At 44.4% G+C, this 25380-nt stretch overlaps 1 protein-coding gene across 1 annotated transcript in view; it reads right to left on the reverse strand.

The window, feature by feature from the left end:
• Positions 1-25380, reverse strand: part of ctnnbl1 (catenin, beta like 1) — a 248412-nt gene that overhangs the window by 33863 nt on the left and 189169 nt on the right. The window contains exons 14-15 of the mRNA XM_070894879.1: positions 24459-24596; positions 13735-13807 (exon numbers count right to left, since the gene is read on the reverse strand). Of these exons, the coding sequence (XP_070750980.1) occupies positions 13735-13807; positions 24459-24596 (211 nt within the window). The remainder of the gene's footprint in view (positions 1-13734; positions 13808-24458; positions 24597-25380) is intronic.

Raw genomic sequence — 25380 nt, forward strand, 5'->3', positions numbered from 1 at the left:
CGTTCTCCTTCTTTTTGCCTTCTCTCCCTGCTGCAGCTGCACAAGCACGCCTCTCGCCGACTAACCACGAACTCCCGACGACTCATGGAAGCTGGGCCTTTTTATAGGCCTCTCCACGCACCTCCCGAGCCTCTCGTTGACTCACCACGAACTCCGGGCCTTTTTATAGGCCTCTCCACACACCTCCCGAGCCTCTCGCCGACTCACAACAAACTCCCGGTGTAACTTAAAAGGTTGCTATGCAAGATAAGGGCTCAGGGAGTTGGGGGTAATATCAATAAATAATTGATAGGGGATTGGTTAACGGACAGAAAACAGAATAGGGATAAATGGGTGATTTTACGGTTGACATGCTATAACTAGTGGGGCGCCGCAAGGATCAGTGCTGGGGCCTCAGCTATTTACAATCTATATTAATAACTTAGATGAAGGGACCAAGTGAGGTTATTCACTTTAGCAGAAATAGAAAAATAGAATATTTTTTAAATGATGTGAAACTATAAAATGTTGGTTTTGAGAGAGATTTGGGTGTCCTTGTACAGGAAACACAACATTAGCATGCAGGTACAGCAAGCAATTAGGAAGGCAAATGGCATGTTGTTCTTTATTGCAAAGAGGTTGGAGTACAAGAGGAAAGAAGTCTCACTACAACTGTACAGGGCTTTCGTGAGACGACAACTGGAGTACTGTGCAGTTTTGGTCTCTTTATCTGAGAAAGGACATACATTCCTTAGAGGCAGTGCAACAAAGTTTCACTAGGTTGATCCCTGAGATGAGAGGGTTGTCCTATGAGGAGAGATTGAATAGATTGGTCTACATTCTCTGCAGTTAGAAGAATGGGAGGTGATCACATTGACAAATAAGATTCTGAGGAGGACTGACAGGTTGGATGCTGAGAGATTGTTCCCCCTGGCTGGAGAGTCTAGAACTAGGGGACATAGTCTCAGGATAAGGGGTCAGCCATTTAAGACTGAGATGAGGAGGAATTTCTTTACGCAGAGGGTTGTGAACCTTTGGAATTTTCTACTCCAAAGGGTTGTGGATGCTGAGATGTTGAGTATATATTCAAGGCCGAGATAGATTTTTGTACTCTAGGGGAATCAAAGGATATGGGGATTGGGCAGGAAAGTGGAGTTGAGATTGAAGATCAGCCATGATCTTATCGAATGGTGGAGCATGAACTAGAACTTTGATCAAGACCAGTAAATTTGTCCAACAAAAGTTTGAAAATGACTTGGAATTATTCTTACCACTGCTATCATAGTGCATTTTTAACCCGTTTCCAGCCGAGGTGGATCAAAAGTAGCTGATTAGCACAGCCAGAAACATCAGTTTTGCAGACTAGTATATGAAGGGACGTGCGGAGTACACCAAGTAGTGCAGAAACTCTCGGGAGTTATTCTTCTAAATTTGAATTCAACATCGAAATGAACTGGGCAGATTGGAGGGGAAAGTAACATTTTCAAAACTGAGCAGCTGTTATCAAGAATTCAGTTAGTATGCCTATTCACTTGAAAATCTACACTGTGAGACATTCCATTATTTCTTTATGGAAATCTTTACTTCTGAAGCTACAGTATAGGGCAAGAGCTTTCCTTGATTTAACTCTCCATTACAATTCGTTCCCTAGATATTGTTTGCACAGCTTTAACATATAACATAATGAGGGGTCTCGACAAGGTGGATGCAGAGAGGATATTTCCACTCATAGGGGAAACTAGAGGGCATATTCTCAGAATAAGGGGCCGCCCATTTAAAACTGAGATGAGGAGGAATTTCAGAGTGTTGTAAATCTGTGGAATTCTCTGCCCCAGAGTGTGTAGAGGCTGGGTCATTGAATATATTTAAGGTGGAGATAGAAAGATTTTTGAGTGATAAGGGAATAAAGGGTTATGAGGAGTGTGTCGGGAAGTGGAGCTGAGTCCATGATCAGATCGGCCATGATATTAAATGACGGAGCAGCTTGAGAGGCCAAAGTGCCTACTCCTGCTCCTCTTTCTTATGTTTTTAAGATTTCTTTGAAAGCTAACCTCTGATGATGTTGTGCATGAAACCCATACAGTAGAGTTCCATTACAGGCAACAGACTAGGTTGGGTAAGATCAACAAAATTAAGTACAGCAAGCACTTCTTTTAAGTTTAAACTTTCCATAACACTGTCCTGCTAGGTTATTTCCATCACACTTAAACTTCCTATTTTAACCTGTTGCTTATATTTACCTGACTGGCTCATCTTTCCCACATGACTCACTCCAGCTCTGATCTCCAAGCTGCTCCTCCGTACTCCGGGTGATATTGTTCTCAACAGCCCACCTAGCTATAGGCCTATGGAGATCAGGTCACTTGTCCAACTCTGCTACCTTTACCTGCCCCAAAAGTCAGTGTCGTTTCCTCTTTGCTGATCCACCCTTGCCCAAAGACAAGCCAGACTGCCACATTAATACCTGTGATCAAGGAAACGGTTTTAAGTTCTCTAAAGATCCTACTACATTTTTAGTAGTAGTATAGTATTAGGCTGCCCCTCGTATCGAGGATGACCTTCTTCCACACCAAAAAAGGATGAATTCACAGGTGTTTCAATGAGGGACCTTACATTCTAGGTCCAGAACTACATACTGAAGGGTGGAAGATGCCTGTGCATGGATTCTTTATACGTGAGGTGGCCGTTGCACACCAGCCACCACACGGGCTTGATAAAGCTAGGTCTTGATCCAGTGGCAAGGGTTAACCAAGACGACTGGAGACCAAGCTCTGCTGCACAGACCTAGTGCACACGCATGCTCCTACTATCCACGGATCGCAGTGTGGGCTGGCCCGTACTGCCCCTGGGCCCTCGTTTCTCCTGGATCCCGGGCCCTCGCCTCTTCTGGACCCCGAACCCTCGCCTCTCCTGCGTCCCGATCTCTCACCGCTCCTCCGCCCCGATCAAAAATGGAGCAGTCAGAAACAGGACATTAATTAGTCTCCTCTTATCTTGGAGAATTCAAATAACAACACTGTTATTTGAAATATCAAAATATTAAAATTCCAGCCTAGTTGAAGGGTTGTTAACATCAGCAGAAACAAACGCCAACTAACAGAATGAACACAGTTCATTAGGATGTGAATAACAGCAGCAACAGCAGAATCAAAACCTGCAGTCACTTGTGAACTCGCTGGTGTCTCAGCAGGTTGGATGACCGATTGAATCCCTTCTCACACACTGAGCAGGTGAACGGCCTCTCCTCAGTGTGAACTCGCTGGTGTCTCAGCAGGGTGGGTACACTTTTACTAAGATAGTAAAAGCAGAGAGCACTTTAAAGAAAGAAAAAGAACTTGCATTTATATAGCATCTTTCAAACTTAGGATGTCCCAAAGTGTTTTACAGCCGATTAAGTACGTTTGAAGTGTAGTCACTGTTGTAATGTATGGACGCGTGACAGCAAGGTCCCACAAACATCAAAGATAAACGCATAATGATCTGTTTTTAGTGATGTAGGTTCAGGGATACAGTTTGGCCAGAACACCAGGTGAATTCCCCTTCTCTTCCCTGATTAGTGCTCGGGGATCTTTTACGTCCACCTTAGGGGACAGGTGGGGTTTTGTTTCAACATTTTACCTGAGAAATGGCAGCTCTGACAGTGCAGTACTCCTTCAATACTGTACTGAAGCGTCAGCCTAGATTATGCACTCAAATCTCTGGGTTGGGGCTAGACTCAGAGGCAAGAATGCTGCCATCAAACCAAGGCCGACCGCTAAAGAATTTAAAGGCAGTTCCCAGCCAAGAATTTGGCAATAGAGTTTTTTCTGGGAGTGTGTGCAAGTTGCCACAAACAGCTTTCTTGATCCGATATGGGCACTGTCCCTTAATTGTTTAAAATACATATACGTACATATACAGTTGGCTAACAGACAAGCACCCCAAGAGCACAGCACTGAGATACGAGCTCAATGCTCGGGAACTGTCCCATTAAAACTTTAGGGGGTAGACTAAACAGACCTTACAACCTCCATTTTCTTGCAGCCCTCCCTCCAAAATGCTGACAGAACCCAGACCATGCTCTCAGTGCTTCATGACCTCCAAATCCCTTGGACCCTCTGCTCCAGTATTCCTGAACCCAGAAACCACTTCCCTCCACACGTCCAGGATTCCCTGCCATTGATTCCAGATCATAGCATTCTGTACTTTGCTCCCAAATATCATCGTCTACTTCCCATTTTCCCCCAGACTTCATGACTTACTCCCATGTTTCCAGACTGCCACCCACCAGAATCCTTCTAAGATTTTAAGACTCTCAACACACCACTCCCAAACCAAAGGACATCCAAAGCTCTGCTCCCCCCACACCCACCCAGTGCTCCCAGATCTGGAGCACCTGCTCAATACCACCAAACCCTCATTCCTCAATACTGTTATATACCTCCTATTACTTGTAACCTGGACACCTTTCTGCACAACCTAGGCTTTAAAAATGGTAGCATATAAAACATATATAGCTAAAGAAACATAATCTAAACAATATGAATATAATCATAATACAAACACAAAAATGCTGCTAAAACTCCCATAATATTGAGCAATTAAAACACAATTTAATTTATTCAATCCCCCTAATATACCGTACGTTACCCGGCATAAAACAACGTATCTTTTAACTCTCCGTGAACCATACCACAAGAGATTAGTGAGCACATATAAATTATATCCCAATCTATATCAAAGTTTTAATTCAAAACCAGATTCTTTCAGCAAGTTAGTAGCATATCACTCGTTGGAGCAACTTTCTAGCAGACATTTTACAAGTCCCAATGTCTCTCCATCTCTACTTATTTCAGGTATCGCAGTAGATTCGATGCAAATTTCTCAATCAAATCAGTCAAGTGATCATAGAATCTCAACACTCAAGAACGAGATGTGCAGCAGTCATTATCAGCTCAGCTGCATCTCAAATGAGGTGTGAAATCTCTCTCGCTTTTGCAGCACTGTGCCATTCTGCATTGCAAATCTTGCCGAGATGTACCCAGGATCAGGTACGCTTATTGCATGCAGCAACTATCAAAGGTACTCAGACTAAAGCTACACTGGACGTACTGGTGTCTAGCATGATCTTGCGGAGACATCGTTGGTGGTATTTCTCCAGCGATTTGAGGTGTCTACTGTATAAGGTCCACATCTCTGAGCCATACATGAGGGCGGGTATCACTACAGCCCTGTAGACCATAAGATTTGAGGGCCTGATCTTCGAACACTCTCTTCCTCACTGGCACACTGGCGGCGGTGTTGAACCTTGTCATTGACGTCTGCCTACACAGCAAGCGAGCCCCAGGTGGGCAGAGGAAACGTTTCAAGAACACCCTCAAAGCCTGCTTGACAAAATGCAACATCCCCACCGACACCTGGGAGTCCCTGGCCAAAGACCGCCCTTAGTAGTGGAGGAAGAGCATCCGGGAGGGCGCTGAGCACCTCGAGTCTCGTCGTCGAGAGCATGCAGAAAGCAAGCACAGGCAGTGGAAGGAGCGTGCGGCAAACCAGACGTCCCACCCACCCTTTCCTTCAACGACTCTGTCCTCTCTGTGACAGAGACTGTAATTCCTGTATTGGACTTTTCAGTCACCTAAGAACTCACTTTTAGAGTGGAAGCAAGTCTTCCTCGATTTCAAAGGACTGCCTATGATGATGATGATAACATGATGCTCAGCCAGAAGTCCTAAATTTTACAGTCGAATACACCTTGCATTGAGCTCAGTGACAATAGAGTCCACTTAAGTGATTAAGTTTTAATGCTATGAGAGATTATGCAAGAGGCGTACATCTCTCAATACTGAAGAGCCAAAAGTCAATTTGTAAAGTTCCAGAGAAGTTCAATGGATTCTGAGCAATTTTAAAATTAGGCCGCACACCAGACTGGAGTTACACTGCACTTAATTTAGTGACCTCAAATGCTAGATCACAATCCTACTTCAGAGTTATACCAATATGCCACATTCATGTGGCTATGCACCTGAAACCATGTTTCATGGGTACACAACTGGTAGTGTCACTGCAGCATTAGCCAGCTTTAAAATTATGCAACGAATCATCATCAGCACTCTTTCCCTTCTTTACAGCATGTTCTTTGCTTCCATTCAGAAACTCACCACCGTGATGCGGCCAAGATCAGGACACACTGTGATGCCAGGTATTGATGTGACAATATGTTACTGACATGACACCACCTAGGAATGAGGTACAAATTCAACTCTATTGAGTTTCTTTCAAATAAGCTGCAAACCCCAAACTCTAATTATTTGCAATGCAGAACTTGAGCGGCTGCAGTTATAATTTGTCATTATTATGTTGAGTAGAACTTGTAAAATTTGCATTTTATATTCAGGAAAGAGAAACATATTCAATCATGAAAACTACTTGCAATTTAGCTATTACACACTTCTGTATGCATGAGGAATTTTGTCAAACTTAAGTGACGTACTGCTAATTTACTAGAAAAATATATGACCACTCAGGTGTCTATAATGCTCTATTAATTCATGTTCTTGGGCATAAACTAAGAAATATTTGCATATTTTTATAATTCTATATTAGAATACCTATCTTAGAAACATGCACATTGTTTAGAAACTAAAGTGCCTCAGTACTTAATTTATATTATTATAGAACAGTCTCGTGTTTCTCCTCCTCATAGACTGCAAGTGATGGCTAATGCTAATTGGGAGCAATTTATTTTTATATTTGCTTCTCTCCACAATTTTCTTCTCTTTCTTCACCTTTTCTCATAGAAGCATTGACTCATAAAAAGGTCATGTTTCAGGGGTCCCAGCAAGCCCCCAGTATTTTGGCCGATGGCTATTCTTATGTGGCCTTAACAGTCAGTGTGGGCAAGCTATTTTGACTGATCGACACCACAATCAAAGCTGATCCTGGTCCTCTGTTAACCTCCCCATATGCCCTTTTCCAGAAATCAGTTCCGTTTTACAGAATCAGGCTTTTGATCTGTCTGGATGTTTCCCATTTAAGGATTTTACTGGAATTTCAAAGTTGGCTTTGCTCTTCTGAAAGACGATGTTAGTCTGTGTGGCATCTCAGAGAATACTCGGGACACTTGCCAAACCGCCATCTGCCAATATTGATTTTATGTGATGAAATGTATTCAATCTGATTTCAAAAAGTACGGTGTCACAGATCATTTTATTTTATAGGGTGGCAGAGGAACTTAAAAATGTGGCTGAGAGTTTTTGCCTGGCTAATTTTATGATGAGCAATTAAAAGCAAATCTATTTCAGAGTATGCCTGCATAATTAAAGCTTTTTTATATACAGAGGAATTCCAATTCACTAAAATTTGAACAGATCACTAGATGTTATTAAATTCTAGTAATCTCAGCAGTGCAGTGATTAAATTTGACCAATTTAAAGGAATGCACAAACATTTTCAACAAAAGTTTGTGGTGAATGGATCCAGATATACATTGAAGCTGTAACCTGATTTAAATCCTTATTTTTCCAACAGTGCCGGAATCAGGAAAAAAAATATTTTGGTCTCTTTTCCTTACTGCCCATAGGCAACTGCAAAATCTCAAATGCTCCCAGGTTCAGATAACTATCAGTTTCTCTCAGCCCTTTCCTCATGAGTATAATGGTGAGAAAAGTAAAATTTGGGTTTGTGTTAACCAGTGGATAAGGATCTTTTTCAAAAATTTAAAATGGTGCAGGCAAGACCCAAGATTTAGATAGAGCAACTTCCAACAGGTGTGCAGATCTGTTCAAAGATAGGACCTAATTGAAACAGGACCATGTCAGCACACCAGTCTTTGTTTTTAAGGCAGGAAAAAGATTTAGATAGAATTTTTTTTTTTGTTGGCACAAAATGGTATCTTGATTGGGATATGAGCATCCATTCTTTTCATGGACAATATTGGAAGTGGCCATCAAGGGTAGACAAAATAGCAATACTGTAACTTGATACAAATTGAGACCATTTACATCTGAATTTTTGCACATTTTCACGTACATTTCAGAAATGTAGGCCTTTCTGGTCTGTTCATATATACTGCATGTTTTGTCAATTCTCATTGCCACTTCCATCAATAATCCAGGTCTGGAGTTTGTTTGTTCCTCCCAGTTATTTTCAGTTCCGCCACTGTTGCCTTTCTCTGCGCCCTCTCATTCAGCTGATGTGGTGAGACAGCTTGCGTGATGCACTGTCAGCAATTTGCTCAGTAATATAGTAAAACGGGCACCTTAGTGGGCAAGAGACTGGTCCAGTGAGAGACTTCCCTTTGTGCTGAAAGGGAGAACCCAATTACTGAGACATACTTTCGTTCGCAATTCAGCCAACAAACAGCAAAATCCTACCAAAGAAGACAGCCAAGATCAATGACAACCAAATTTAGGCTGCAATAGAACTGACAACCATCTGAAGAATGTCGACAATTTATTATCTCGCTTTATCATATTTTCTTATCCTCTGAAGGTAACTTGCATATTCTCTCTGAGTGCAAGGAACCATATTGGATGTAACGGTTTCATTCCAGGATTTGAGAATATAATCTAGGCTGACACCTCAGTGCGGCATTGAGTGAGTGCTGCATTGTCAGAGATGCTACTTGTCAGACAAAATGTTAAAACAAGGGAGGCTTTGTCAGATGGACGTAAAAGATTCTGTTATGAATGAATAAAAAAAAACTATCCTCATGTTGAAACTCAAGACAGTGGGGGGTTCTACTGCTTTGGTGACAAATTATACAAATTTCAGAAGCTTTGTAAAATCTTTTACATTTCTCTTTCATGAACCCATTGGAAAATCCTTAAAAGCTCGTGCACATTTTGCAATAATTTTAGCATACAGCCTATGATGGCCTTCAAAAGTTACTGTTTAAGCAGTAATTTTCAGAGTTGACATTCAGAAATCCTTGGCTTCCTATAAATATGGTTTCCAGCACTGATGTATACCTGCTCCTAGGAGAGCAGAGCTCCTACTAAAATGAACCACTTCAGTACTCTAAGAGCTGAGCTGGGTCTGCTTTACAGCTGATTTCAACACATTTGTCATGGGAGTGCGCTTCACACATAGCTGGGGGATGTAATAAAACAAACACAAACTTATTAGGCTGTGAACGTGCAGTTAATGAACCCACAATCTATTATTCTTCAGCTGCGTCTGAAGCATTATGCACTCCCTCCGGGCCCAAAGACTGTCATAGTCACAGGCAAATTAGCCCAAATGTGTGTAATATAAAACCACAAGTATCTATTTGCATGCAATAATAGTACGAATATTCCAGTAAATAAGTTTACAGAGTGGTATACTGTCCCAGCGTGGGTTGTTTATGTATGATTTTCTGCTGTGTTTGACAAACCAAAAGTAGTCTTCCCTGAAAGACAATGTTATGCAAGGGGAAGCAGCCATTTCTGCTGTAATGATCTAAGATTAAACACTGCTTAGAATCGCTTAAGTGTCGGATAAATAATATAGAACAGACATTTATTGAAATATTAACCACTGTCCCTCTACGTTATTGCAGCCATAGAATTCTGCAAAATTCTGAAGGGAAAGGCTACAATCCAGTCCCATTACAAAGGTGTTTATTTTCTCCAGAAACAGCCTACTTTAAAAATAGCTACGCTACATTGCATCACATCAGTGCAGCTCAAAATTAAGAAGTTATTGTACGGCAACCGTAGGTGGTTAAAGATACAGGAGCAGCTTCCAGGAGAAAAATAAAATCATTATAAACAGTCTAATACACACTGGGGAGGCATCACATAAATCATCATCCTTTACAAAGAAAACATTGTAATTAAAGGTAATTTATATTCAAGTCAACTAAATTTGTTCAACTTCAGACTATTCCACAGTATAAATGCCATTCTTTTCCCCTTATAAACCGGAAGCACCTTATGTCAATATCAAAAAGTGCATTAATAGATTTCTGATTACATGGTACCCTGTACCATAATATCACAAATGATTAACAACGCACTGCATTTATAAGAACATAAGAAATAGCAGGAGTAGGCCATCTGGCCCCTCGAGTCTGCTTCTTCATTCAATAAGATCATGGCTGATCTGATCTTGGCCTCAACTCCACTTCCGTGCCTTCTCCCCATAAGCCTCAACTCCCTTATCCTTCAAAAAATCTGTCTATCTCCACCTTAAATATATTCAATGACCCAGCCTTCACAACTCACTGGGGCAGAGAATTCCAAAGATTCACAACCCTCAGAAAAGAAATTCTTCCTCTTTTCGTTTTAAATGGGCGACCCCTTATTCTGAAACTCTGCCCCCTAGTTCGAGATTCCACCACGAGAGGAAACATCCTCTCTGCATCTACCCTGTCAAGCCCCCTCAGAATCTTATACGTTTCAATAAGATCATCTCTCAGTCTTCTAAACTCCAATGAGTGTAGGTCCAACCTGCTCAATCTTTCTTCATATGACAACCTCTTCATCTCAGGAATCAACTTTGTGAACCTTCTCTGATCTGCCTCCAATGCATGTATATCCCTCCTTAAATAAGGAGACCAATACTGTAGGCAGTACTCCAGGTGTGGTCTCACCAATGGCCTGTACAGTTGTAGCAGGGCTTTCTTACTTTTATACTCCATCCTCCTTGCAATAAAGGCCAACATTCCATTGGCTTTCCTAATTACTTGCTGTACCTGCATGCTAACTTTTTGTGTTTCATGCACAAGGACCCCCAGGTCCCTCTGTACTGAAGCACTTTGCAATTTTTCTCCATTTAAATTATAATTTGCTTTTCTATTATCTCTGCCAAAGTGGATAACCTCACATTTTCCCAAATTATACTCCATCTGCCAAATTTTTGCCCAATCACTTAGCCTGTCTATATCCCTTCGCAGATTATTTGTGACCTACTCACAATTTGCTTTCCCACCCATCTTTGTATCATCAGCAAACCTGGCTACATTACACTCGGTCCCTTCATCCAAGTCATTAATATAGATTGTAAATAGTTGAGGCCCTAGCACCGATCCCTGTGGCACCCCACTAGTTACAGTTTGCCAACCTGAAAATGACCCAATTATCCCGAATCTCTGTTTTCTGTTATAGTTAGCCAATCCTCAATCCATGCTATTGTATTACCTCCAACTCCGTGAGCTCTTATCTTGTGCAGTACCCTTTTATGTGGCACTTTATCGAATGCCTTCGGGAAATCCAAATACACTACATCTACTGGTTCCCCTTTATCCACCCTGCTCGTTACATCCTCAAAAAACTCCAGCAAATTTGTCAAACATGATTTTCCTTTCATAAAACCATGCTGACTCTGCTTGACTGCATATGATTTTCTAAATGTCCCGCTACTACTTTCTTAATAATGGACTCCAGCATTTTCCCAATGATATATATTAGGCTAACTGGTCTATAGTTTCCTGCTTTCTGTCTCCCTCCTTTCTTAAATAGGGGTTTTCCAATCTGCTGGGACCTCTCCAGAATCCAGGGAATTTTGGTAGATTACAACCAATGCATCCACTATCTCTGCAGCCACTTATTTTAAAACTCGAGAATGCAGGTCATCAGGTCCAGGTGACTTGTCCATCTTTAATTTGCCCAATACCGTTTCTCCAGTGATAGTGATTATTTTAAGTTCTCCTCCACAATAACCCCTTGATTACCAATTTTTGGGATGCTTTTATTGTCTTCTTGCATGAAGACCGATACAAAATATTTGTTCAAAGTCTCTGCCATTTCCCTGTTTCCCATTATTAATTCCCCAGTCTCATCTTCTAAGGGACCAACGTTTACTTTAGCAACTCGCTTCCTTTTTATATACCTGTAAAAGCTCTTGCTGTCTGTTTTTACATTTCTTGCTAGTTTACACAAACTATCTCCTCTCTATCATTTTTTTAGCCGTCCTTTGCTGGTTCCTAAAAATTCCCCAATCCTCTGGCTTTCCACTATTCTTTGCAACATTGTATGCCTTTGTTTCCAATTTGATACCATCCTTTACTTCCTTAGTTAGTCACCTTTCTTTCTCACTGTAATATATCTTTGCTGAGAGTTATGAAATATCTTCTTAAATGTTTGCCACTGGTTATCTGCCGTCTTACCCTTTATTTTATTTTCCCAGTCCACTTTAGCCAACTCTGCCTTCATAACTTTGTAATTGCCGGGGGCTGAGCTCCAGTGCGCAACAGCCACCACACGTTAAAAAAATCCACGCACATGCATCTTTCACACTTCAAGATTTAGTTCGGGACCTGGAATTTTAGGTCCTTCATTGAAACACCTGTGAACTTCTTGACGTGGAAGCAAGTCATCCTCGATTCGAGGGACTGCCTATGATGATGATGTAATTGCCTTTATTTAAGTTCAGGACACTAGTTTGAGACCTAGCTTTCTCACCCTCCAATTGAATTTGAAATTCTACCATGCTATGATCACTCTTCCCAAGAGGATCCTCTGCTATGAGATTAATTAATTCCCTTTCATTACACATTACCAGATCTAAAATAGCCTGCTCCCTGGTTGGTTCCGCAACGTATTGTTCTAAGAAACCATCCCGCATACATTCTATGAACTCTTCCTCAAGGCTATCTTTTGCCAATTTGATTTGCCCAATCAATTTTTCGTCTTAGATATACACCCCAAGTAATCTATATTCGCAGATTCCCATAGATTACCATGGAGTCCATGACAGAGAAAGGGAATATATTGCAATTAAGCAGCATACAATGCAGACATTAATGGGGAAGAACAAAGAGAGCTTTTCCATTTACAATATTCCGCCCTCTAAGAGCAGACCACTAATTTGAACAGACTGTAGCCACTAAAGGATTTCACTATAAAATGCTGTAAATGAAAACTTCACAGAAGTAGACAGGCTGTGCTGAGGTCAGGCTGGTGACTGTGACAGAGCACATGCATTAGCCTGCATGGATTGCCCAACAACACTGCTCTATTCACAGAATAAATTGATCTCCTTAAAAACAGTGGCAGGTAAGCTTGCCAGTGTTCTCATCAACACACTTATAATTAACTCATTCTTGAAAACACATCTGTCAAAACACACCATTTTTCACATGTATCCAATGAAACATGCACAAATACAAATCAATCAAAAAAAAGTTTCTAGCAAATGGAAAAAATCTTTTAGCTCCTACAAAGTTAATGGGTATGTTCTGCTTCTTTTAATATCAGTACAGCCAACTATGTGTAGAGTAAAAAGCCACCTATTGGAATTTCACAGTTCGTATAGCAGGAGTGAAATATGTTGGCACTGCTCTCGTGCTCTATAGGATTAATGTACGGTTGCAAAGGACAGGTATGAAGTTAGAACATCCAGATAAAGTGATATAAAAACAACAATGCACACTGGCACCAGGCGAGTAACGTATGTTGGCTCAGAATAATTTGCAGTTGACTTAGTTGTCCAAGATCTAACCTGGCATTGCACTGCTATTCTAATAATATTGGAACCTCACGGATCCAAAGTGGACTGACAAAACTGATGCAGGTAACTAGGACAAAACATTCAAATATCAGGAGTTAAAATTAAGTTCGAGCAAGGGAAGCCAAGCAGAACATTTTCATCGAATGAGTAATAATAGATGGACATTTTCAGAGAATGCTACTAACTGGATAGCATAAGCAAGTTCAAGGGACAATTGGATTAATTTCTGGACAAGGAAGGCTTTATTGAAAAATCAGGTAATTGAGTGTAGAGTAGAAAAACGAGAATGAATGTATTAGGAATTAATGGACTTTTCTGTTGCTGAAAACTTTCTGATCATACCTCTCATGATGTGTCTAACCACTTTGGTAGAACCACCTCGCATATTCAGGATCTGGTGCACACGCTGTCTTATCTGAAAAAATAAATGTAGTCTCAATGCAACATTCACACCAATCCAAAACAAAGTCAGAATTTACCTGATATTTATTAAAAGTGCTTTGTTCTCGCAGCTTATTCTATTTGTTTTCCAAAGAATTGTCATGCAAACATGAACACACTATAAGCAACTTTAAATAGGTGGTAGGGGGTGTGGGGGTTTGGGGCGGGGGGGGGGGGGAAAGAGAGGACAGGATCGGAGGCGGGGGATGGGAGAGAGAGGGGGGACGGGGGATGGGAGAGAGAGGGGGGACGGGGGATGGGAGAGAGAGGGGGGACGGGGGATGGGAGAGAGAGGGGGGACGGGGGATGGGAGAGAAGAGGGGCGGGAGAGGAGAGGGGGGGGCGGGAGAGGAGACGGGTGGTGGGGGAAAGAGGAGGGAGGTGGTGCGGGAAAGAGGAGGGAGGTGGTGCGGGAAAGAGGAGGGAGGTGGTGCGGGAAAGAGTGGGGGACGGGGTGCGGGAGAGAGTGGGGGACGAGAGCGGGGTGAGGAAAAAGCAAGGATGCGTGAGGGGAGGATAGGGGAGAGAGAGAGAGAGAGAGAGAGACGGGAGGAGAGAGAGAGAGAGAGAGAGAGAGAGAGAGAGATCGGAGGGTAGAGAGAGACAGACGGGAGAGGAGAGAGCGGGAGACGGGAGGGAGAAAGAGCAAGGCGGGAGGGTAGAGAGGGGTGGCAGGGGAGAGAGAGGGGCAGGAGGTGAGATAGAGGACGGGAGGGGAAAGAGAGGAGGAGGCAGGAGGGAGAGAAAGGGAGGGAAGGGGAGAGAGAGAGAAAGGGGGTGGGAGGAAAGGGGAGAGAGAGAGAAAGGGGGTAGGAGGGAACAGAGAGAGAAAGAGGGGGGTCGCGAGGGGAGTAGAGAGAATGTGGAAAAGAGAGGGGAGGGGAGGAGGGGAAGGTGGCAGGGGAAAGAGAGTGGTGGAGGGGAAGGGGAGAGGGGGGGCGGAGGGGAAGAGATGGGGGCGGAGGGGAAGAGATGGGGGCGGAGGGGAAGAGATGGGGGCGGAGGGGAAGAGATGGGGGCGGAGGGGAAGAGATGGGGGCGGAGGGGAAGAGATGGGGGCGGAGGGGAAGAGATGGGGCGGAGGGGAAGAGATGGGGCGGAGGGGAGGTGGGGAAGAGATGAGGGGGGGGGGGGAGAGGGGAGGTGGGGAAGAGATGGGGGGGGGGGAGAGGGGAGAGGGGAAGAGATGGGGGGGGGGGAGAGGGGAAGAGATGGGGGGGGAGAGGGGAAGAGATGGGGGGGGGAGAGGGGAAGAGATGGGGGGGGGAAGAGGGGAAGAGATGGGGGGGGGAAGAGGGGAAGAGATGGGGGGGGGAAGAGGGGAAGAGATGGGGGGGGGGGAAGAGGGGAAGAGATGGGGGGGGGGGAAGAGGGGAAGAGATGGGGGGGGAGGGGAAGAGATGGGGGGGGAGGGGAAAAGATGGGGGCGGAGGGGAAGAGATGGGGGCGGAGGGGAAGAGATGGGGGCGGAGGGGAAGAGATGGGGGCGGAGGGGAAGAGATGGGGGCGGAGGGGAAGAGATGGGGGCGGAGGGGAAGAGATGGGGGCGGAGGGGAAGAGATGGGGGCGGAGGGGAAGAGATGGGGGCGGAGGGGAAGAGATGGGGGCGGAGGGGAAGAGATGGGGGCGGAGGGGAAGAGATGGGGGCGGAGGGGAAGAGATGGGGGCGGAGGGGAAGAGATGGGGGCGGAGGGGAAGAGATGGGGGCGGAGGGGAAGAGATGGGGCGAGGGGAAGAGATGGGGCGAGGGGAAGAGATGGGGCGAGGGGAAGAGATGGGGCGAGATGGGGGGGGGAGAGGGGAGAGGGGAAGAGATGGGGGGGGGAGAGGGGAGAGGGGAAGAGATGGGGGCGGAGGGGAAGAGATGGGGGCGGAGGGGAAGAGATGGGGGCGGAGGGGAAGAGATGGGGGCGGAGGGGAAGAGATGGGGGCGGAGGGGAAGAGATGGGGGCGGAGGGGAAGAGATGGGGGCGGAGGGGAAGAGATGGGGGCGGAGGGGAAGAGATGGGGGCGGAGGGGAAGAGATGGGGGCGGAGGGGAAGAGATGGGGGCGGAGGGGAAGAGATGGGGGCGGAGGGGAAGAGATGGGGGCGGAGGGGAAGAGATGGGGGCGGAGGGGAAGAGATGGGGGCGGAGGGGAAGAGATGGGGGCGGAGGGGAAGAGATGGGGGCGGAGGGGAAGAGATGGGGGCGGAGGGGAAGAGATGGGGGCGGAGGGGAAGAGATGGGGGCGGAGGGGAAGAGATGGGGGCGGAGGGGAAGAGATGGGGGCGGAGGGGAAGAGATGGGGGCGGAGGGGAAGAGATGGGGGCGGAGGGGAAGAGATGGGGGCGGAGGGGAAGAGATGGGGGCGGAGGGGAAGAGATGGGGGCGGAGGGGAAGAGATGGGGGCGGAGGGGAAGAGATGGGGGCGGAGGGGAAGAGATGGGGGCGGAGGGGAAGAGATGGGGGCGGAGGGGAAGAGATGGGGGCGGAGGGGAAGAGATGGGGGCGGAGGGGAAGAGATGGGGGCGGAGGGGAAGAGATGGGGGCGGAGGGGAAGAGATGGGGGCGGAGGGGAAGAGATGGGGGCGGAGGGGAAGAGATGGGGGCGGAGGGGAAGAGATGGGGGCGGAGGGGAAGAGATGGGGGCGGAGGGGAAGAGATGGGGGCGGAGGGGAAGAGATGGGGGCGGAGGGGAAGAGATGGGGCGAGGGGAAGAGATGGGGCGAGGGGAAGAGGGGAAGAGATGGGGCGGGGGAGAGGGGAAGAGATGGGGGGTGGGAGAGGGGAGAGGGGAAGAGATGGGGGGGGGGGAGAGGGGAAGAGATGGGGGGGTGGGGAGAGGAGAAGAGATGGGGGGGGGAGAGGGGAAGAGATGGGGGGGGGGAAGAGGGGAAGAGATGGGGGGGAGGGAGAGGGGAAGAGATGGGGGGGAAGAGGGGAAGAGATGGGGGGGGGAAGAGGGGAAGAGATGGGAGGGGAGGGGTAGAGATGGGAGGGGAGGGGCGAGGGGAAGAGATGGGAGGGGAGGGGCGAGGGGAAGAGATGGGAGGGGAGGGGCGAGGGGTAGAGATGGGAGGGGAGGGGCGAGGCGAGGGGAAGAGATGGGAGGGGAGGGGCGAGGGGAAGAGATGGGAGGGGAGGGGCGAGAGAGAGAATGAACACTAACATGCACTTCAGTATTATGATTTATGGTATTTGCTAATCCAACCGTTCTAAAGTGGCATGTCATTTACAACTCCAGGCACTGTATGATTAAAGCTAAGCACTACTCCTTTAAAAAAAAGGACTCGTTTAAAAGCTTGAGATACTTGTCAACAAGGTCGTTTTGGCACATATTGAATAGTCCTCTTGCTGTTGTCTGCTAGCAATGTAGAATATGTAAGCTCTTTTTTGCTTAAAGGTAGCTTCTCTATGCTGTAGTAATAATCTTCCCATGGCACTAGCACTCAGCCAGACAATATGTAACACCATAAAAGATACCATTCCTGGACCACTGTAGAAACTATTCATCTACTGTTTTATTAATTTGTTTTCTACCTGCTTGCTTTAGTTCCTTCTGCCTATTCAAGGAAGTGAAGTAGGCAGGTTGAAAACAAATTAAAGAAACATTGGTATATTACGATGCCATTTCATTGGCTGTCAGGAAGTGGACTGGGATTTCTAAAACTCATAAATCTAATTAGCTTGCTCGGCACCCACCACTAACTCAATCACAGATTCACCAAAATCTATCTCCCCTCTTGCTATGACTCCTAGCTTCTTCTTGTACCACTGTCTACTATTTTCTTAGTCTCTGTTGCAATAATTTTCCATTCCTTGACTCTACTGCCTCAGGCTCCAATCTACTCGTCACTACTCCTCTAATTACGTCTCCTGCCACTGTTCCAAGACCGAGGGGCCGAAATTGCCCCCCTCCTTAAGGTCCATTGCAAGGCCTTTCTGACCGGAGGCAGGCGGATGGCCCGCCTTCCGCCCTGCTCCCAAACCACTTTCGCTCCCTCAGCCGACCCAAACACCTTCCAGCTACATTTAAAAATTTAAAGAGGCCAATTTCCTGCTATTCTCCGTGGATTGGGGCAGAGAATAATCAATTAATTTGAATTGTGTGCCCCGCTTCGGGCGGAGGGCAATTTCGGCCTCAGAGTCTCTCCTGATTTGGCCATTAGCTTCCATGCATTCTATTCTCGGCATCCACCCACAGCACCTCCTGCCACTGGATTTCCAAAAGTAGCAATCCACACTGTCTCATTCGTCTATCTCAGCACAAAGGATGCCCATCTCCCCTCTGAAGAATTGCAATATCTACAAACTTGCAATTCTATCTCCGAGAACAGCCCGTCCAATCTCCTCATTCCTCTCTCCTGTGCTTCCTCCCTGCAAACATATGGAGATCTCCCAAGACCCACCGACTCTGCACCATTCTTCAAAATGTCTACGCTCTTGCAAATAAAGCCATCATTTACAATCTCAACCCAGATTAATGCATCAACATCCTGTTCCTTACCAAAGCTTGTCTCACAGAGGTTGCTCTGCCTAGCTATACATTCCCCCATATGCCTGCCTGGTACATCTGGAAAAAAATGATTCCCTAACTCTCTTTTTAACAGCCTCTCAAAGTCACAAGTTCCTGTCCTCTGCCTCTACATCCACCTTGATACATTAGCTGCACTCAACTACTCAACAGTTCCCTTTCTTCTGCTTTTGATGTGCTCATCTCTTCCATGTCCTTCACTGTCTGGCACTGCCACTGTTCTTCAAGTAGAATTCTAATCCCAATCTTCTTACAGCAGAGAGCCGTAGGCTGGAATGCATCTGCAACATGGCTGGCCTGATTGAACCAGATCCAGCATTGAACAATCATCTAAAGCAACACTGCAACTTTTCCTCGTCAAAAACCTCCAACTATTCCAGGATTATTCTGGAAGGTAAGGTCAACTCCAACCTCTTCACCAATGACAAGCCACCTCATCTGGTTGCAATTCTCTGCTCCCTCAATTTTTATTTCCAACGCTAATTGTGAGGAGTTGATGGATTTACTTGTCCCCAAAATTAAGGCTATCCACTCAGTTGCCTCCTCCCACATTATGGTCTGCCCCCACCAACTCCCCCAATACCTTTGCCCTGACTCCGTGTCACTCGACTGCTTCTCACCCATCACCACAAAGCTCACCGTGTCTCCCTCCTGCACAATCAGCATTCGACAGTAAACTGTTCCATTCTCTTTCACAGTCCACTTTGATTCCACTCTAGGAATAGCTACTTCCTCCAACCTCAGCATGGTTATCTTGAGTGTATCACAAGGCTTTATCCATTCCCCCCTTCTTTTCCTCCTCTAAGTGCTGCCACTAAGCAAAATCATTTGTAGGCATTAGGCATCTTCGACGTCTATGCTGATGACACCCAGCTGTCCCTCTCTGCTACCAACTTTACTCGTTGACCACCCACCACTGTGATGTTTGACTGCTTGGCTGACATCAACTCCTGGATCAGCAAGAATTTCCTTCAACTCAACACTGACAAAACCAAAGCCATCCTGTTCAGTTCCCAACAAAAACTCTACACTTTAGCCACGGCTACATCCTTATTCCCAGCCATCTGATGGTGTGGAATCTCAGTCCCCGTTGACCATGAGCTAAGCTACACATTCTAGCGACCACTATGGCTGCCTACTTCTGCGTTCACATTACTCATCGCTGCCTCTAACTCATCCCCACTGTTGCTAAACCCTTATCCACACTTTTGTCAACTCCAGACTTTATTAGTGTCCAATGATCTTCTAGTCAAGCCTCCTGAGCTGTGCTCTTCACAAACTGTGAGCTGCATCCTGTCTGACCCTGGGTCCTGCTTCCCTATCCATTCTGTCCTGACAGTTTCATTTATTCCCTATCCCCCAACATATCAACTTTGAAATCATTGTCCTCTTTTACCAGTTTCTCCATGATCTTTTCCTTCCTTACCTCTGCAACCTCCTTTAACCCTATTTTCCTACACACTCTCTGTCCTTCTGACGCTGGCCTCCTTTGAATTCCCAGCCAGATCCAACTTTGGCTAACAAGCTGCTTTAGCCTTACTCCCGGGAACACTCTCCCTAAACCCCTCTGCTTGGCTACTTTTCACACCTCCTTCAAAAACGTCCTCAAAACCTATTATGCCTTTGGTCACCACCATTAACCATTCTCCAGCTCAGTGCCTTGCTACTTTCAGCTCTTTGGAGGGTTTAGAACACAAATGGAATATGTAAAGAAAGGAAATGAGCAGGCAGATAGAGCCTCAAGTTTAACAATGCAGCACTGAACTGCATTGGTGTTAGACTAGATTATGCCCTCAAGACCTGGAAAGGCACTTGAACCCACAACCTTCTGACTCAAGCAACCAATCGAGCCAAGCTTGCACCCATGCAAGTTGTTGTAGCTCTTTGGTCAAGTCCATTAGGGAGGCAAACAGTAAGAATAGGTTAGGTACTTATCACAATGGATGGTTGGGAGATTAAATGAATGATCATGGACTCAGCTCCACTTCCCTGCCCACTGCCCATAACCCTTTATTCCTTTATCACTCAAAAATCTGTCTATCTCCGCCTTAAATATATTCAATGACCCATTCCCTACAGCTCTCTGGGACAGAGAATTCCATAGATTTACAACCATCAGAGAAGAAATTCCTCCGCATCTCAGTTTTAAATGGGTGGCCCCTTATTCTATGTCGTCTAGTTTTACTTTCCCCTATGAGTGGAAATATCCTCTCTGCATCCACCTTGTCTAGCCCCCCTCATTATGTCATATGTTTCGATAAGATCACCTCTCATTCTTCTGAACTCCAATGAGTATAGGCCAACCTTCATAAGTCAACCCCCCCATATCTGGAATCAACCTAATGAACCTTCTCCGAACAGCATCCAATGCAAGTATATAATTCCTTCAATAGGCAGACCAAAACTGTACGCAGTACTCAAGGTATGGCCTCACCAATACCCTGTAAAGTTGTAGCAGGACTTCTCTGCTTTTATACTCTAACCCCCTTGCAATAAAGGCCAACATTCCATTTGCCTTCCTGATTATTTGCTGTAGCTGCATACTAACTTTTTGTGTTTCATGCACAAGGACGCCCAGGTCCCTCTGTGCTGCAGCACTTGGCAATTTTTCTCCATTTAAATTATAATTTGCTTTTCTACCAGTGGATAACCTCACATTTTCCCAAATTATAGACCATCTGCCAAATTTTTGCCCACTCATTTAGCATGTCTTTGCAGATTTTTTGTGTCCTCCTCACAATTTGCTTTCCCACCCATCTTTGTATCATCAGCAAACTTGACTACATTACTCGGTCCCTACATCCAAGTCATTAATATAGATTGTAAATAATTGAGGACCCAGCACTGATCCCTGCGGCACCCCACTACTTACTGTTTGCCAACCGGAAAATGACCCATTTATTCCAACTCTCTGTTTTCTGTTAGTTAGTCAATCTTCTATCCATGCTAATATACTAGCCCCAACTCTGTGAACTTTTATCTTGTGCAGTAACCTTTTTTGTGGCACCCCTTATCGAATGCCTTCTGGAAATCCATTCACTTCACAACCACTGGTTCCCCCTTATCCAACCTGCTTGTTACATTCTCAAAGAACTCCAGCAAATTTGTCAAACATGATTTCCTTTTCATAAAACCATGCTGACTCTGCTTGATTGAATTATGCTTTTCCAAATGTCCCGCTACTGCTTCCTTAATCACAGACTCCAGCATTTTCCTAATGACAGTTGTTAGGTTAACTGGTCTATAGTTTCCTGCTTTTTGTCTGCCTCCTTTTTTAAATAGGGGCGTTACATTTGCGGATTTCCAATCCACTGGGACCGCCCCAGAATCCAGGGAAGTTTGGTAGATTACAACCAATGCATCCACTATCTCTGCAGCTACTTCTCCTAAGAGCCTAGGGTGCAAGCCATTAAGTCCAGGGGACTTGTCTGCCTTTAGTCCCATTATTTTAAATCGTCATCAAGGTCCAGGTCGGTGATAGGAGTGTGGGCAGGTACAGCAGGAGCGGTGAGGTCGGGACGAAGGAGCGGTGAGAGATTGTAGAACGATGTGATCGCCCAGGAGAGGCGAGAGTTCGGAGCCAGAGAGGCGAGGACCCAGGGGCAGCAGGGGCCAGCCCACACTGCGATATGTGTGCGCACTAGGTTCGTGCAGCAGAGCTGGTCTCCAGTCGTCTTGGTTAATCCTTGCCACTGGACCAAGACCTAGCTCTGTCAAGCCCATGTGGTGGCTGGTGTGCAACGGCCACCATGTTAAAAAAATCCACGCACAGGCATCTTCCACCTTTCAAGATTTAGTTCGGGACCTGGAATTTAGGTCCTTCTATGAAACATCTGTGAACTTTTTGACGTGGAAGCAAGTCATCCTCAATTTGAGGGGATGCCTATGATGATGATGATATTTTACCAAGTACTACTTCATTAGTGATAGTGATTGTATTAAGTTCCTCCCTCCCTATAGCCCCTTGATTACTACTATTGGGATGTTTTTAGTATCTTCTACCGTGAAAACCAATACAAAATATTTGTTCAATGTCTGCCATTTCCCCGTTCTCCATTATTAATTCCCCAGTCTCATCCTCAAGGGAACCAACATTTACTTTCGCCACTCTTTTCCTTTTTATGTACCTGTAGAAACTCTTACTATCTGTTTTTTTAATATTTCGTGCTAGTTTACTTTCAAAATCTATCTTTCCTCGCAATCATTTTTTTAGTCGTTCTTTGTTGGCTTTTAAAAGTTTCCCAATCCTCTGGTCTCCCACTAGTCTTAGCCACATTGTATTCCTTTGTTTTCAATTTGATACCACCCCTTATTTCCTTACTTAGCCACGGATGGTTATCCCTTCTCTTAGTCTTTCCTTCTTATTGGGATATATTTTTATTGTGAGCTACGAAATATCTCCTTAAATGTTTGCCACTTGCTCATCAACCGTCCCATATTTTAATCTATTTTCCCAGTCCACTTTAGCCAACTCTGCTCTTATACCTTTGTAGTCTCCTTTATTTAAGCTTAGGACACAGGTTTGAGATACAACTTTCTCACCCTCCAACTGAATTTGAAATTCAGCCAGGTTATGGTCATTCATTCCCAGAGGATCCTTTACTACAAGATCATTTATTAATCCTGTCTCATTACACAGTACCAGATCTAAGATAGCCTGCTGTCTGGTTGGTTCCGCAACGTACTGTTCAAGGAAACTATCCCGCATACACTCTATGAACTCTTCCTCAAGGCTAGCCTGACCAATTTGCTTTGTCCAATCAATATGAAGGTTAAAATCGGCCATGGTTATTGCCATTCCTTTTTTTTTTAAACAAGCCTCCATTATTTCTTGATTTATACTCCGTCCAACAGTGTAGCTACTGTTAGGGGGTCTATAGACTACGCCCACCAGTGACTTTTTCCCTTTATCATTCCATATCTCCATCCAAACTGATTCAACATCTTGATCTTCTAAGCCAATATCGTTTCTCACTAATGCACTGATCTCATCCTTTATTAACAGTGTTACCCCACCTCCTTTTCCTTTCAGTCTGTCCTTCCGAATTGAATATTTAGTTCCCAGTCCTGGTCACCTTGCAACCACGTCTCTGTAAAGGCTATCAAATCATACCCATTGTATCTATTTGTGCTGTCAACTCATCTATTTTGTTACGAATGCTACATGCTTTTAAATTTGTTTTTTTTAACCATTTACCTGCTTTGACCCTACTTTCTGATTTACCTTTATGTTTATACATTCTGTCCCTTCCTGGCATGCTCTGGTTTTCATTTCCCCCAGTGCTACCCTGCTCTAATGCCTTCTCCTTATTCTTTGACTTTTAAAAATTTTCATTCACCTGAATCTTCCCCCCTCCCCCCCCACTAATTAGTTTAAAGCCCTCTCTTGTCCTCCTTGTACTATAACTAACATATTCTGGCTCCAGAGACTGAAGCAATTGGACTAAAGGAAAGCTCTTCCTGCACCTCATGTAAATTTTGAAGTTCAAACACAGCTTTATTTTTTTGGTGAATGTATCAAAAAATTCTCAAATTTATAACATGATGATTTAGCCAGGGTCGAAAGTGGATAATACGGTTCTAAAATATTTCTCTTATTTGTGATCGTGCAATCGACTGACGCTGATTGGAGAAAAATGGAACTTTGGGAGATGAATGTGCTCTAAGTGGGACAGGTGCCTAAGTTGCACAACTGATAAATCTCACTTATCAATGGAGGAGAGAATAAATGGTCACATTTATCCTTTATAAGGCTCAGATCTCAAACAGGCATAATTCTTATTATAATAGGCAAACCATGAGCATTTTTAATATAACAAGCTATTTTAGGATGATTAATTTCACAGCCTGAAGCTCAATTTCAAGTGAGGAAAAACAGAAAATAATACACATATACCAGATATATGTTTGTTTTGTGGCTACTATGCTCACTTAATATTATTTTCATTTTCAGTTAACATAGCTCACTTGTGAAATAATGATCACAATTGTTTATTTTTGCAAGTCAGTCTCAATTTTCTGTCAGACCGATAGCAATAAAGAAGAATGCACTTGTCACACACACGTAGTTGAACAAGAAGAATTCTTAATGAGTGCATTCTTAAATCACCTGAGGGATACTAGCATTGCAGCTCTCCACCATAATGTAGCACACCAGCTGAAGGACAAAGAGGCCGGCATCCAAGCGCCTCAGATAAAACTCATCTTCCATATCATCATCAATTATTTCCCCTTGACGGACCATGTCCTGAAAAGAACATACGGCACAAAGTTTTAGGTAAATACTGCTAAACATTTTCATTTGCACCAACAACCACAAACATAAACCAAGTCACCAGCTTAAAATGGTGGAAAAGCAGAAAGGGAAAGGTCAAACTAAATGGCTTACAGCATGTAGACTATTTCAAGATTCAAGAAAAAAACATCAATTCTCAATACTAACTGTGTTCAACAATATTCGGCCAGCTGCAGAAAGGGAATTAGTTCTGAGCATTTTGACTGTCTCCAATTTAAGAAATGGAAGATGCTTTCTCTGGATTTTTTTTTAAAAAGGGGAAATTAAACATATTTGTAATCCAGTATATTGAGTTAAAATTACATACCCTTAGTTTGTTTCCACAGTAATAATTAATGCACTTCAAAAGTAATTATTGGTTGTGAAACACTCAGATTTTGAGAGAATATCATAATGCCTAATTAAATGCAAAACTTTTTCACAAACAACAGTTTTATAGGTAATAGGGCATTCAAGAATTTCAACAAATTGCACACTTTTCAAAAGTGAATAATGAGTTAAGTTATTCTGAATTGATCATTTTAACAGATATATATGCATGCACTGTAAACCCTTTAAGCATACATTAGTAATTTAAGACTGCATTATACACTTTGGTTAAAAAGGAGCAAAACAGACATGTTAGAAACACCTTTCAATTAACTTGAGGAGGAGTGGTCAAAACTTAACATTTAAGCTCCACTCTGTATACTCGTAAATGAAGCAGATTGCATTGTAGATTCCTCTCCACTTAAAC

This window comes from Pristiophorus japonicus, chromosome 12, assembly GCF_044704955.1.
Source record: "Pristiophorus japonicus isolate sPriJap1 chromosome 12, sPriJap1.hap1, whole genome shotgun sequence".
In the NCBI taxonomy this organism is placed as follows: Eukaryota; Metazoa; Chordata; class Chondrichthyes; family Pristiophoridae; genus Pristiophorus; species Pristiophorus japonicus.